The sequence below is a fragment of the Leptonotus elevatus genome, chromosome 4 (assembly GCF_054856555.1).
Source record: "Leptonotus elevatus isolate MCC_2025b chromosome 4, RoL_Lele_1.0, whole genome shotgun sequence".
Lineage (NCBI taxonomy): Eukaryota > Metazoa > Chordata > Actinopteri > Syngnathiformes > Syngnathidae > Leptonotus > Leptonotus elevatus.
The window spans coordinates 4,218,204-4,232,217 of record NC_141242.1 but is presented as its reverse complement, the minus strand read 5'-3'; the positions used below and the strand labels follow the sequence as shown (position 1 = coordinate 4,232,217).

At 38.9% G+C, this 14,014-nt stretch overlaps 1 protein-coding gene across 3 annotated transcripts; it reads left to right on the top strand.

The window, feature by feature from the left end:
• The first annotated feature begins 58 nt into the window (after positions 1-58).
• On the top strand, positions 59-13,939 carry ptdss2 (phosphatidylserine synthase 2). Of its 3 annotated transcripts, none has more exons than XM_086074492.1 (13): positions 59-274; positions 1,857-2,115; positions 3,729-3,830; positions 5,031-5,113; positions 6,902-6,969; positions 7,998-8,132; positions 8,346-8,396; positions 8,535-8,648; positions 9,739-9,857; positions 9,955-10,069; positions 10,205-10,350; positions 10,429-10,614; positions 12,144-13,939. In XM_086074492.1, the coding sequence occupies exons 2-13, from the start codon at positions 1,901-1,903 to the stop codon at positions 12,286-12,288; spliced, it is 1,479 nt and encodes a 492-aa protein (XP_085930618.1). In that variant the 5' UTR covers positions 59-274; positions 1,857-1,900; the 3' UTR covers positions 12,289-13,939. The 3 variants fall into 3 exon arrangements, with proteins under 3 accessions (XP_085930618.1, XP_085930617.1, XP_085930616.1); XM_086074491.1 differs by having other exon boundaries at positions 1,781-2,115; XM_086074490.1 differs by having other exon boundaries at positions 60-274; positions 1,854-2,115.
• The last annotated feature ends 75 nt before the right edge of the window (positions 13,940-14,014 follow it).

Below are 14,014 nucleotides of genomic sequence, written 5' to 3'. Positions count from 1 at the left end.
CACCATGACTTACGGTACCCGAGACATTTATTTTGAAATGTAGAAGCGGGGCGGGTTTATTTTTGTGAATCGATATGAAAGACTCTAATGCCCCATGTGACGTAGTCTGGACTCGGTTTATTGAGACTGTTTGGATTGGTTCTTCGTAGCACGGGTTTGGTTTGTCGAGCTAAATCGACGTTTATTTATGGCTTTCGCGTTTGCAACGCTTGTACCGATGGAGTTCGAGTGGCGCGCTAACCGCCTGGAAGCACCGACACTGCACATTTAGTCGGTAAGTTACTTATTTTTATCACTATTACTGTGGCATGACTAATGGAACATGAATTTTATTGTTTGACCAGCAGCTACAACACGGCCTTGAAAATGTGTTCATTGAGCATTCGAGGCCACTGAGAAGTTTACAATCCTGGCAGACAAGGTCAAACACCGCATGCTACCATTAGCAAATGAGGCTAGCTAAGAAACGAGACGAGGATTCACTGTTGCCTAAAAAAAAAAGAAAAAAGAAAAAAAAGAAGAAGCAGTCGTGATTTATTTCAGCTGTTTTAAACACATACAAAAACATTAGCTCGTGATATTATCACAATATTGACAGCCCGGCCCCGCTCATATTAAATGACATATTAGCGTTGTCTTGACAAGTCTGGGCTACAACAGCAAAGGTTGAATCAGGCAACTGGACTTTTTTTTTTTCCCTCCAATTTGTAGGAGACGTTTCACCTTTTTAAGGTTGCTTCAAAATACATTATTTTTTTTAGGTGCAGAGTCTCGCTGTTTATACATCTGGTGGGTGTTTTACCCCTGAGAGTCACGTTGTTGTTGTTGTTTCTCTTCCTCGAAAGGGAAGAGGTCAAACTTGTTTTCATCACATCGCTCTTAACCAACCGCCCTCGTGGGGTGGTCATAATGACGAACCCACGTAAATGAAAGTGCAACATTGTTTGTGTTCGTTTAGCAAGTAAAACTTGCCAGAACAGCCTGGCTTATTAAAAAAAGAAAAAGAAAAAAAGAAGACATTTGTTTTTTGCTCTGTCTCCATGCGAAGAGCCAGAAGAAGAAAGTTGTTAGTAATGTTGTTCGTTAAACATATAGTTGACCTAATACTAATAATATTCTGCATGGGGACCTTTAAAAGAATCTCATCATATTACACAATCGCACCTGCATTTGGTCATCATTTTTTATGACCAGTTTTGAAAAACCTTGGCGGGCCTCATCAAATGACACAAAAGACCAGATCTGTTTGACAAAGTCAAAATTGACACCTGCGCATTATCCTTCATTTCTAGTTTGACAAAGATGTTGTTCACACCTCGTTCAGACGTGACATCTTAAAAAAAAGAAAATTAGACCTGACGATATATGGATTAAAAGGGCAACATTTTCCACAAACAAGAAAAGTCCCGTTGGCTCGAGTCAACCTTTTTGCGGATTACCGTCCTCCTGAATGACTTGCCAAGCTACAGACATGTCAGGTCAGGTGTTGTTGTTGGTGGTTTCCAGAACTAACTACTAACAACTCATTGACACAACCAAAGCCTGTTTAACAAGACTGCTTGTAGGGGGCCCCAAATGTGGAGAATCCCTAGACGGTCTCCTGGCAGTGTCTAAAGTGCTATTGTTTAATGATGATATTTGTGCCAATGTCAGCCATCTCTCGGCACCCCCAAAGCAATAATTGCCTGTTTTGTTGCGGAGTCTCCGGCAATGGTAGGAGGCGGCTCCTTATCTCCTCCCTCGTTTCTCTGCTAAGTAACGCTAATTTCTTTCACATCAGGATGCATCACAGCCGCCTGGGTGCGGCTGACACGGGTGACGCCTGATCAGAGAATTTTTTTTTTTTTTTAAAGCAGTCGAGCCCGCTCCGTGGATCCTTTTCAAGAGGCACGACGAAGCCATGAAGCTGGAGGCGAGCAGGAGCTGCGCGGCCCCGGCGCACACGCCCGGCAGGTACGCCTCGGAGATGGTCGACAATGGCACGGGCGAGCCCGGCTGCTCGGGTCCGAGCGCAACGCTTAAAGCCAAAGTCATGAAGCAGAGCTCCCGGGAAAGCCTCCAGCAGAAAAACACCGAGTGCGAAGTGTACGACGACGGGACCAACACGTTTTTCTGGTGAGTGCGCTCCGCTCGTGTCAAGCGTTGACGCCCGATTCACAAACCTTTTATTGAGCCAAGGAACGTATTTTTGCTACATTTCACAGCATGCATAATAATAACGAGGATCTCAATCTACTAAATAATGTTATTACATAGTGTAAGATGTCGGCCAAATTTTTGTCTATATTGCAACACGTGTACCTTGACACATAAGTTTAATTTGTTCCATGACCAGATGAATAAAAAATGGCGAGGTGAGTTTGTGAATGGCGAATTGGTGTGCTTTTCCGGTATTTCATCAGATTTCCTCAAATAGTGGCCATCCCTCCAAGAAAATCTAATGAAAAGGAGACACGTACTTGAATAAGCGGAGGCGAGGCGGCCAGTCCGGAAAATTGACATTCTGCCTGCCTTGCGTTATGAAATAACAATGTGTCTTTTCAGGGAGGGAAAGTAAACGTGCTTAATAATGCTCGCCAGCGGTTTATCAAAACTTGACTTCTTCTGTGACAACAATAGCAAACACGTGGTGGATGCATACATTTGCGCCACATGCTGTAAGCGTAGCAGTGAGGCAGCATATTTGTGTCATGTTGAAATCATAATATCAACCACTTGGTACCTGGAAACGTCATTTTTGTCGTGTGAAAGTTGTAGCGTTAACGAATTAATTAATCACAAAAGAATATTGCATTAATCATGAATGAACACAGCTTAATCACACTATTAATTTTGACGCCAGATGATCCTTTTGCTGACAGCGGATGGTTACGTTAAAGGTAGCACAGGTTGTGTTTGATCAATAAACATAACTATATGCATTAATGTAAAAAAAAATAAAAAATCATTCATAAATGTTTGCATAAGACATTCAGAGTATTTGTTCATGTCAAAATATTGGGATTTTTTTTCATTTTAAATTATGCAAGTAATTAACTGATTAGAAAAAGAGGCAAAAAATGTTGGTTAAAAAAGCCATTTTAATTAAGCGATTAATCGTAATCAAAATTCTAAGATGTGATGAATCGGATGTTTTTTTCTCTCCAAATTGACAGCTCTAGTATTTTGCCGCTTGCAAAACACAAGGGAATTGTGCTTATTAATAAATAACCATATCTGCTTTTGGCCTTACGTAAAAGTGCAGGGATTTACACAGTGAGTCGGACTCTGAACCCGCGCGGCTGTCTTGAAGGGGCGTGGGTGGTTTTTTATTTTTATTTTTTATGAACATGTCAATCAATTCTCCACAAGGACTGACTGACAATGAAGTCATCCTGTTTTAGAATAAGGAATGGAAGGCAGCTGAGTATTATTTGGAACAATTGTTGATTGTTTTACATTTATTTATCATTTTCAACTAAAAAAAAATAAAAATAAAAATTCCAATCAATAAATAAAAAAATCTGAATATTTCTGGTTGCGTGTGTTGTGGTCGTCTCAGGTTAATGTGGAATAGTAAGACCTCGAGTTGGTTTAGCAGAAAGCAGTTTTCAAATCATGTCTCTCCGGTGCAATTAAAAATGCTTTCGGGAGTGGAACTGATGTCACGAGTCAACGTGTTCCACCGCCACGCGCGTTATTTTTGGATTCCTATCCGCGCTCTAACGCGGTCCTTCTGTTTTTGGCAGGCGGGCCCACACCGTCACCGTTCTCTTCATCCTGACGTGCGCTCTTGTATACATCACACTCCTGGAGGAGACGCCACAGGACACGGCCTACAATACCAAGAGGTCAGTTGGGTGCCGCTTCTGTACGTTCCCCATCTTTCTGGAACTCGGAAACCAATGAAAAGTGATCATAATATTGGGAGGCTGCGCTTAACAAGATTTGCCGCAGTCGGCGCCGAAAGGTGGTACATCTTCTTCCTGGCAGTGGGCAAACACACACACACACACACACACACACACACACACACACACACACACACACACACACACACACACACACACACACACACACACACACACACACCTTCTAAGCTATGATACATAATCTAGCTCCCACTCAACCCACACAGCCCGTCGATTCCTATCCTGTCAGCATGCACTTTAAACGAGTGGGCGCTAATCTCGTGGATCATGCCCGGCGTCTTAAGCCCTCCGCCTGGAAGGTCAAAGCGGCGACCTTGTTTACTTCTCACACTTAATCGAGACACCTTGTAGGAGAATACAGTGCTGCAATTATAATACAAAGCAAAAGCAATAAGATTTATACTGCATGGTCACATGATTCCGATTATTTATTTTTTTTCTCCTCAATTGGGTATGCGTCATTGCATTGGATTTGTCTCATGAGAGATGGGCAATATCATCGATTAATTGATCATAAATTGTATCTTGAAGAAATTAGCAAAATGACTGCAAGCAGAAGCGAGGCTGCTCGATGAAGAAAATATTCATCGCAATTATATTGGTAATAATTGAAATCACGATTAGGACGATCGTTTGTTTAAAAATGTTTAAACGAAATTTTTTTAAGACAAATAAAACATTTTGAAACACTATAATTATAATTAGTTCCTCTTGGATGAAACAAAATGTCTTCAATTTGTTATTTTAAAATAAAATAAAAATATTGCAAATGTTTAAATTTAAACAACTCAAAATTAGTATTAATAATCTGGGGGTTTTTTTACGATTATGCTGATTTTGTAATTGTGGAGTGTAATAATTTCAATTGTAATTGAATTTCGATGAATTGCTGAAAGAATAGAATAACATCCGTTATAGAAAGTTGCGCTAAATCCACACAGACTTTTGTTTTGACAGGCAATAAAATTCAATTGAATAAAAAAACACAGGCATAGAAAACAGACGTTCAGAACATTAACTGAGATTTTCCGATATCATTAAAAATACAAGTCGTCTGTCAGTTTCACACTAATTTGCCTCATAATTATAATGTTGTTCTGTCTTTGTCGTCCTCTCTAGAGGGATTGTGGCCAGCATCCTGGTCTTCCTCTGTTTTGGGGTCACACAAGCGAAAGATGGACCCTTCACTCGACCACACCCAGGTACGAATAGAGATGGCTACCTTTCACATTTGAACCGGTACTGTTTCAATACTCGGTACCTGGGAATCGATTCCGGCACTCAACCGTACCAATTTTTGGCCCGGCGCCAGCAATTGCAATCTTACAGTTGTGTTTGATAAAGGATGCGGATTGGGCCGCTCGTCTTCCCTGAGCCGTTAAGCCTGTCTTATTGAGAAATGCTGGTTCAACTGGTTAGCTAGCATGGAATCACACCGGCGAGGCTCGGCACACTGGATGTCACTAAAGGTCATAGTCCCTCCCAAAAAAACTAAAATCTCTATCGTGTATTCTATTAGTTTCACTTTCTTTTTCCACTTTTGTTAACAACAGTATGAAAAAAAAAATGTTTTGAACAGATATAAAATTCGTGATTAATCGTCAGTTAACTAGCGAAGTCATTGTAATTGCAATTAAAAATTCTAATCGCTTGATGCCCCTAATTCAAAAAACAAAAGATGATTTAAAATTAACTCATTCACTGCCATTGACGGCTATAGACGTTAAAAATTCATTTGATCTATTTCTATTAGTTTAACATTTTTTCCCACTTTTGTTAACAAGAGTATGAGAACCTAGAATTTTTTTAATTGTACATTTAGAACAGATATGACATTTGTGATTAATCGTGGGTTAACTAGTGAAGTCATGCAAATAATTACGACTACAAATTTAAATAAATTTTTTTTTTTTTTAATCGTTAACATTTTTTATTGCAATTAATCGCATGACTTCAATAGTTACCTCACGATTAATCACACATTTTGTTTCTGTAATCTGTTTAAAATGTACAATAATTTTTTTTCTCTCTAGGTTTTCATACTCTTGTTAACAAAAGTGGAAAAAATGTTAAACTACTAGAAATAGTTCAAATGATTTTTTGACGTCTATAGCCGTCAATGGCCAGTGAATGAGTTAAGGGCGTCAGACGATAACAATTTTGAATTATAATTAATCGCATGACTTCAATAGAGTTAACTCACGATTAATCACAAATTTTACGTCTGTTCTAAATGAACAATAAAAAAAATTCTAGGTTTTCATACTCTTGTTAACAAAAGTGGGTGGGAAAATGTGAAACAAATAGAAATAGTATTAATATTGAATTTTTGATGTCAATGGCAGTAAATGAGTTAAATATACAATCTTTAATTCTGTAATTCTGCTCAGTATAGTTGACACAATTTCTTTAACGCGCCTCTCACAACGTGTATGTCAGTTTCGACAGGTGTCAGCCTGCACGGGATACTCGAATGTAGCCAAACGCGTTTCCTTTCGAAAGGCAACTTTCTTTCGTATCACCTCGTGACGCTCCAGCAGGAAATTAAGGCAGAAAGAAAAAGAAGGAAGGAAGGAAGGAAGGAAGATAAGCGCGGGTGCGCGCACAACTCACAAACATCTTCGTAATCTTCTTGGCTTTACATTTCCTGCCTGCTTCTTTTTATGGATCAAAAGACATTGTTCGACGGGGCCAGCCAGTTTTCAGTTGTTGTTTGCATGGTGACGGCCATGTTGAAACGTTGGTAACCAGGAAAAATGCCCCGGAGGGATTTCAGGAGGAGCGAACCTGAATGTCCCGCTGGATCGGTGTGATTAGCACACGTGTTTGCATTTGTCGCAGCTCCTATTGAGGCGTGACGTGTTTTGGCCCCCTGGTTACCGTATCGTTGTCGGTCCTAAATAAGGTCATCCAAATATGAGAAAGCCCTCTGGCGAGCCCGGGGCCGAGCGCTGAGCGTTCCGTTTTGTGTCTCCCCCCCCCCCCCGCAGCTTATTGGCGCTTCTGGCTGTGCGTGACCGTCGTCTATGAGCTCTTCCTCATCTTCATCCTCTTTCAGGTGAGTGACCGCAGCTTGAAGTGATTGAAAGAAGTCTACTCTCACTTCTCGGGCCTTCGTCGAGGGTTTCACCGCAAGATATTCACGTTTAGTGTTTTACAACAGCACTTGAAATTAATCTTATTATACGTTTTAATAACTTACGCACCGAACAAAATATAAATGCAGCGCTATATAGTTGTTGCTCCCATTTTTCTTGAGACCTCAAAGATCTGTACGCAAAAGGACCATTTTTCCATTCTTCACAAATCTGTGTTAGTGAGCACGTCTCCTTTGCCGAAATAATCCAGCCATCTCTCAGGTGTGGCATATCACTATTATGGCACAGTTCTCAGAAATGTGCACTTTTTCTAAATGGGCTGTCAGAAAACCAGTCAGTATCGGTATGTGACCACTTTTTACCAGAACTCATTCAAACCCAAACAAGTTTTTTAATACTTTGTCCTTCACTCCCAAAAACATATTTACATGTTTAAAAAAATATATAATAATTTTAATACATGAGCATACAGATGGCTTTGTTGCAGCTTCTGACATGAAGAGGTGGCTTAAAGCAATGGTAGTTATTACAACAACAAAAAACGACTAGCAGGTGGCAGCAGAGTATAAGAGATCAACCAGGGCCATGTTGCAAAAAGCACTTTTTGACTGTTTTCAACAGGAATGTAAATATTGATGAAACTTTGCTATATTCTAATTGCTGCAAAACGGAAACAGATTATTTTTATTTATTTTTAGAACACAATATTATGTGGGCCTTACTAAATCAGTCGAAATCCAGTAAAACAGTGAAAATGGCTGGGAGTGAATGAGTTAAGTAGTGAAATACCTTTATTGCACTAATAGAGAATTAGAAATTGGCCTTTTGAATACATTGAAAATGTTTTGAATTTTTTTTTTATTCCGCTCGTGAAAAATGGGCACAAAAACAAGTATTGCATTTCTGTTTTTGTTGTATAATTTTGTGCGACTGTCACGTCGTCCATCCTTTACCTACCAGTCAAATTCTTAATCTCATTTCCATCCAGACGGTGCACGACGGCCGACAGTTCATGAAGTACATCGACCCCAAACTGGGCGTGCCCCTTCCTGAACGAGACTATGGAGGAAACTGCCTCCTCTACGATCCCGGCAACACCACTGACCCGTTCCACAACGTCTGGGTACAACTCTTTGCTCAATTTGTTGCATTGTTAATCCCATATTCTACTCGCCTCATATTATTTGTTGTACAGGTGTGACACAAAAATCCCCATTTCTAAATTTCATTTTATTTATTTATATCATTTGATTTGGATCACTCGGTAAGTAATTAAGCATAATTCATTTTTAAACACTGTTTATCTTTTTGCCCCCCCCCCCCCCCCCCCCGGCAGGACAAGATGGATGGCTTTGTTCCGGCCCACTTCCTGGGGTGGTATATCAAGGTAAGCGCCCGACCTCGCCTGACCTAACGTAACCCTCGGGATGACCTCGGCAAGTTGAGGCTGACGTGTTCCCACCTGCAATATGGACTGTGCCGCGGGTGCAATTCCGTTGACGTCTTTCCCGCTGGCCGCTCTCAGACGCTGATGATTCGAGACTGGTGGATGTGCATGATCATTAGCGTCATGTTTGAGTTCCTGGAGTACAGCCTGGAACACCAGCTGCCCAACTTCTCCGAATGCTGGTGGGATCACGTACGTGCACTTGTTTTTTTTTTTTTTTTTTTTTGGGATCAAAGCGTCTTTGATGAGAATGTATCAAATGCACGTATGTCAGGGCTCGGCAACTTTTACTGTCAAAAGAGCCGTTTTAGGCCAAATAACCCCAAAAATGTTTGAACATTGTGATGAACGAAATGGCGTGTTATTCTTATGTACTAAGGGCTGCACCATAACAGAAATATGCAGCATCCAATGTTTTGTGATTCATTTACCTTTCATCTTCCATTTTTGGATTTTTTTTTGTTCTTGTAATTTGTCATACATTTTTAGACTTTTCTACCTTTCTGTCAAATTTATGACATTTTTGGCAATTTTACAAACATGGTAATTTTCTGCATTTTTCCTGCTTTTTTGCTATCTTTTTTTCTTCTTCAATTTTCAAAATTCTATGGTAATTTTCGGGATTTCTTTTGATTTTTGGATGTTTTTATAAGCAATTTTGTGTACATTTGATGGTAATTTTGAGGATGCCTTTCTACTTTTACATTTTGAATGTTTTCTTCTCTGCCTTTTTTAAAATACATTTTCAGACTTTTTGGGTAATTCCAAACACATTGTATGGTAATTTTCTGCCTTTCTTCTTTTGATGGTTACTTTTTGAATGGTTTCCTTTCTGTCTTATTATTTTTATTTTATTTTTAATTTAATTCTCTGACATTTTTTGGCAATTTTATGGTAAATTTTTGCTTTTTCTCTTCCTGGTCACTTTTTATTTTTTACATTTTTTAGTCCATTTTAAAACTTTTCCATCTACCTTTCATCTCTCTTTTTCTGACAATTTAACATTTTGGACAATTTTTTTTGAATATTCATTTTTTTTTAATCTAAATCATTAATTCATTTAAAAAAAAAAATTTAATCTGAAAATACAAATAAATATGTACAAAAATATTAATTTCTACCCAATTTTTTTTAGAGACGCACAGGAGAAGTTGCAAAACCCTAATCTATGTGAAATACACCGTTTATTTGGTGTTGTGCTATTAATTTTTTTTTATCAAATGTAAAGCCAATGTTGTAATATTGTAATGAAATATTTGTGTCTTTTTCAATGTGTTGCCAGTGGATCATGGATGTGTTGCTGTGTAACAGTCTGGGCATCTACTGTGGCATGAAGACGCTGGCCTGGTTGTCCATGAAGCCTTATCAGTGGCAGGGCTTGTGGAATATTCCCACCTACAAGTAAGACTTTGCAACGCTGCTGCCTTTTTTTGTAGCCATCCGTTTTTTTGGTTGGTTTGAATAAGACAACTTGAGCACGCTGTTGTCGGTTTTTCAGGGACAAGATCAAGCGAATCGCCTTTCAGTTCACGCCGTACAGCTGGGTGAAGTTTGAGTGGAAGCCCGCGTCCAACCTTCGCCGCTGGCTCGCCGTGTTGGGCATCATATTCATGGTAAGATACGGCCGAGCCGAACAAAAATGAAAAAATGGTTTTGCGTTTTCTTAGAATGGTATAAGTTCAATGGAATGCTTTTTTTTATTTTTTTTTTTATGTCAACGAATACTCTCGTAATCTTGTTGTCGGAAGTTCCTGCTGGCAGAGTTGAACACCTTCTACCTGAAGTTTGTGCTGTGGATGCCTCCGGAACATTACCTGGTGCTGCTGCGACTGGTCTTTTTTGTGAATGTGGGGGGCGTGGCCATGAGGGAGATCTACGACTTCATGGACGACCCGTGAGTGGCGGTCGTAAACGGTCGCGGCGACGGTCCCGCCAGACGGCTCACCTCTTGACCCCCCCTTCTCCCGTTTAGGAAGTTCCACAAGAAACTGGGCCAGCAGGCGTGGCTGGTGGCGGCCATCACCGTCACCGAGTTCCTCATCGTGCTCAAGTACGACCCCAACACCATCATGCTGCCCATCCCCTTCTTCATCACGCAGTGCTGGTTACTGGGCCTCCTCCTCATCCTCATCTGGACGCTGTGGCGCTTCTTCATACGGTAACAAGTTAGGAATGCGCTGAAAAAAAAACAGCTTGAGGTTGGAATCTCCTCGGGTTAGGAATTTGATCATAAGGAAATGGCTGGACAAATGGTTTTACTTCAATAACGCATTATTTAATTCGATAAATACATGCATGCTTCAATGACCAATTTTATGGGGAACAAACTGATGCTGCAAAAGTTGAATTTAATCCCCAAACAAAATCGTGCTCTAAATGATTGAATTAAATAAATAACAAATGTCAAACTTTAAAATAATCAATTCAATTATTGAATGTAAAATAAAAAAAATATCAATACATTTTAATTAACCGAGGCATCAAAAAGTTTACTTTGATTAAAATAAGATATTTAATTGTATTCATCTTAACAGTAATAAAATCACAAACATACAGTATATACATTTGGTTAAAAATCAATAATCAGCATTATTAAATGAAAAATTAACCAAATAAAAAAAAAACACTAAAATGGTGCAACAAATAGTTTAATTAAATAATAAAGATGTGAAATTGTTCTGAATCAGTTAACAAATTATTAAAAGTGAAGTCAATACAAAAATAAATTTTAATGAACCATTTGTAGGGAAAATTTGTTTAAGTAAATAAAATACAAGTAACATGCTCAGCAAGTTAATTTATTAAATGGCGAATGAATTTAATTTTTTTTAATACAGTTTACTAACCAATAATAAGTAGTAAATGCATACGTATAATTGGGCAAAAAAGAATTTAAAAAAGATAACTATCAATAAATCTGAACTAACTAATTTTAGGTGGAAAAATACTTTTTACTATTTATATTAGTGTAACAACTTATTTAATATAATTGTTCAAAATCAATTATTGAATGAGGTAACAATAACAAAATGAATCAATTTGCTATATAGTTAATTTTAAGACAAAGGCTAAAATAATGCACCAAAATAGTTTCATTGAATAAAATGTTTTTTAATTGTATGTGTATATTATTAACACATTTTTGGAGTGCAAAATTTCAAAAACTACATTCAGTGGTGCACAGACTTGACTTGACACGTATATAAGATCTTCACCCATTGAAAGGAATGGAAATGCGATTGGTCATTTCCAGCCCCACAAATAACCCAAGACTCAATTTTAAAATAATAATAATAAAATAATTACAAAAAAATACAATTGCACTTCATACAAACATACAGTAACAAGAACATTGAATACAATGTAAAAAAAATGAAAATAAAATTCTTAAAATTAGTGATGTGAAAATGAAGCTTCATGAACCACTTCGGGTTTTTTTTTTTTTTTTACTCCTCTCGAAGGTGTTCATGAAGATGCCGTAGAAAATGAATCCATTATCATTGCATTAACCTTTTATCTTTAAGCCGAGAGCACCATCTAGAGGAGTAAAAAAAAAATAATATTGCAAGTGCTTCGTGAAGCTTCATTTTCCCCGTTACTAATTCAAATGTAATGAATGAAATGTTGTTGTTTTTTGCTCATGATTTCAAGCTTGCCTGTCCCTTCTGCTTTGCTTCTGCTGTGCAGCGACATCACCCTCCGCTACAAGGAGACGCGGCGGCGCAAGCAGGAGGACCCCGCCGACCGAGAGCGGCCCCTGGGCAACGGCGCCCCGTCGGGCCGCAGCAAACTCAACGGCAGCTCTGACGTCCTGCGCCACAGGAAGTCGTGAGCAAGCCACGGAGGACGGAACGAAACGCGCAAAGACGGAAGTGACCACCGCTCGCCCGCTGGAGAAGTGCGGCGGCCATTTTGATTGTTATATTTTACCCCCATTCGGGAGTCATACGTGGAACTTTCTTATTTATACGCAACATTTTAGGACGTTGACTTGACGATGGATGAAGAAGAGACCAAACGCTAGACAGTTGGCAGTTCCCACAATGCATCACTCCGAACCACAGTGCTACCATTGGTGCGCACCACCACGCCGTTACCGCACTCTTAACATGTTTGGAACATGCGTGTCAAGCTTTACGTCTGTATCCGGATGTCAAACGGTGTTTCTCTCGAGCCTGTTGTCAATTTTTCCGTTCAGCTTCTTGTTGGAGAGCAGCAAGTTGTGCAAAAAAAAAAAGTAGTAAAACACTGAATGGACATGTGCTTTCAAAAGGTCAAATTAAGTTCACCTCGGAAGGTTAAAGTCGGTTTTGGCTCAGCATGAAATTTCACCCGAAATCCAAATGTGCTTTTTGTGAGAAGTGCTTTTGAACCACTTGGAAGTGAAGTTGGCTAAGTTGTGAGAACGACTTTGCCCAGTCAAAATAGATTTTTGACGTCTCTAGCCGTCAATGGTAGTGAATGAGTAGAATAAATCATTTCCAAACAGATTAAATGAAATTGGATCTTTTTTTTTTGCAGCAGTACTTTAATGTTGGGAATCGCTGCTCCAGCTAAAACTCAAAAGTCCTTCAGTCGCATTTCAGGTCTTCATCCAAAGCTCTTGTCAGGCTGGACTCCAAAAATCTAAAGTTAGTTTAAAAAAAAACAAAAAAAAACGGTAACTGCTGAAACATGTCAGGCTAGTTTATATTGTTGCATCTGTTAGCGTCGATATAGATCTTGAATACTAGATTGTGCAGTGTTAAGTATCAAAACACCACCATGACAATCACGCTCTGCTCAGCAGTTGTGGAAGGTTGCTTTAAACATAAAACAAAATGACTTGTTTTTTTCTTTCTTTTTTAAGGAAGGTGGGGTTGGTAAGCTTTTTCCTATCAGGTGTTGTTTCAGTTTTTGAAAGGCTGCATTAAGCTAATGAAGAAGTGGAAATGCTCATTATTAGACATTCTGAGCAGTCGGGGGCTTTTCTAACAGTTGTATTTGTATTAGGATTCGCATGTTGGGCAGGAATGTGGAATGTGCTTCGTTAAGTGCTCAACTTGATCACAAAGGTGTCCTGTTACTTGAATCAACAATTCACGTCTGCTTAGTTCAAAGACCAAAACCTTGGAGATCTTTCATTACTGAAGCCATAAAAGACATTTAGACTTTTTCAAGCACCAAATATTTGCACCTTATTTAACTCGTTTTGTATTTACATTCCAACTGTGAGTCTTACTCTATTGTATTTCTTTTTTTCAGTCATCATAGAACTTGCAATAACGTACCTCTGCTTTTGTTTTGTTTTGAAATAATTGGTTTCTGTACGGTTGTCATTTTGGATTTAAGTTAACAGCCTGAATGCTAGTTTGAGAGAGAAATATCAAAAGCCATTTTCTGGTTTACGTTGTCTCCATTTGTACCCTGGTCAAAGAACGTAAATAACCTGAGAGATGCTGCTGTTATGTTTTCAATAAATTAAAAAAATATATTACACAACACCTCGTACTTCTTGATTTTGTGTCAATAAAAGCATTTGGGGTTAGGGTTACCCTAACTCACTTGTTGGCGGAGTG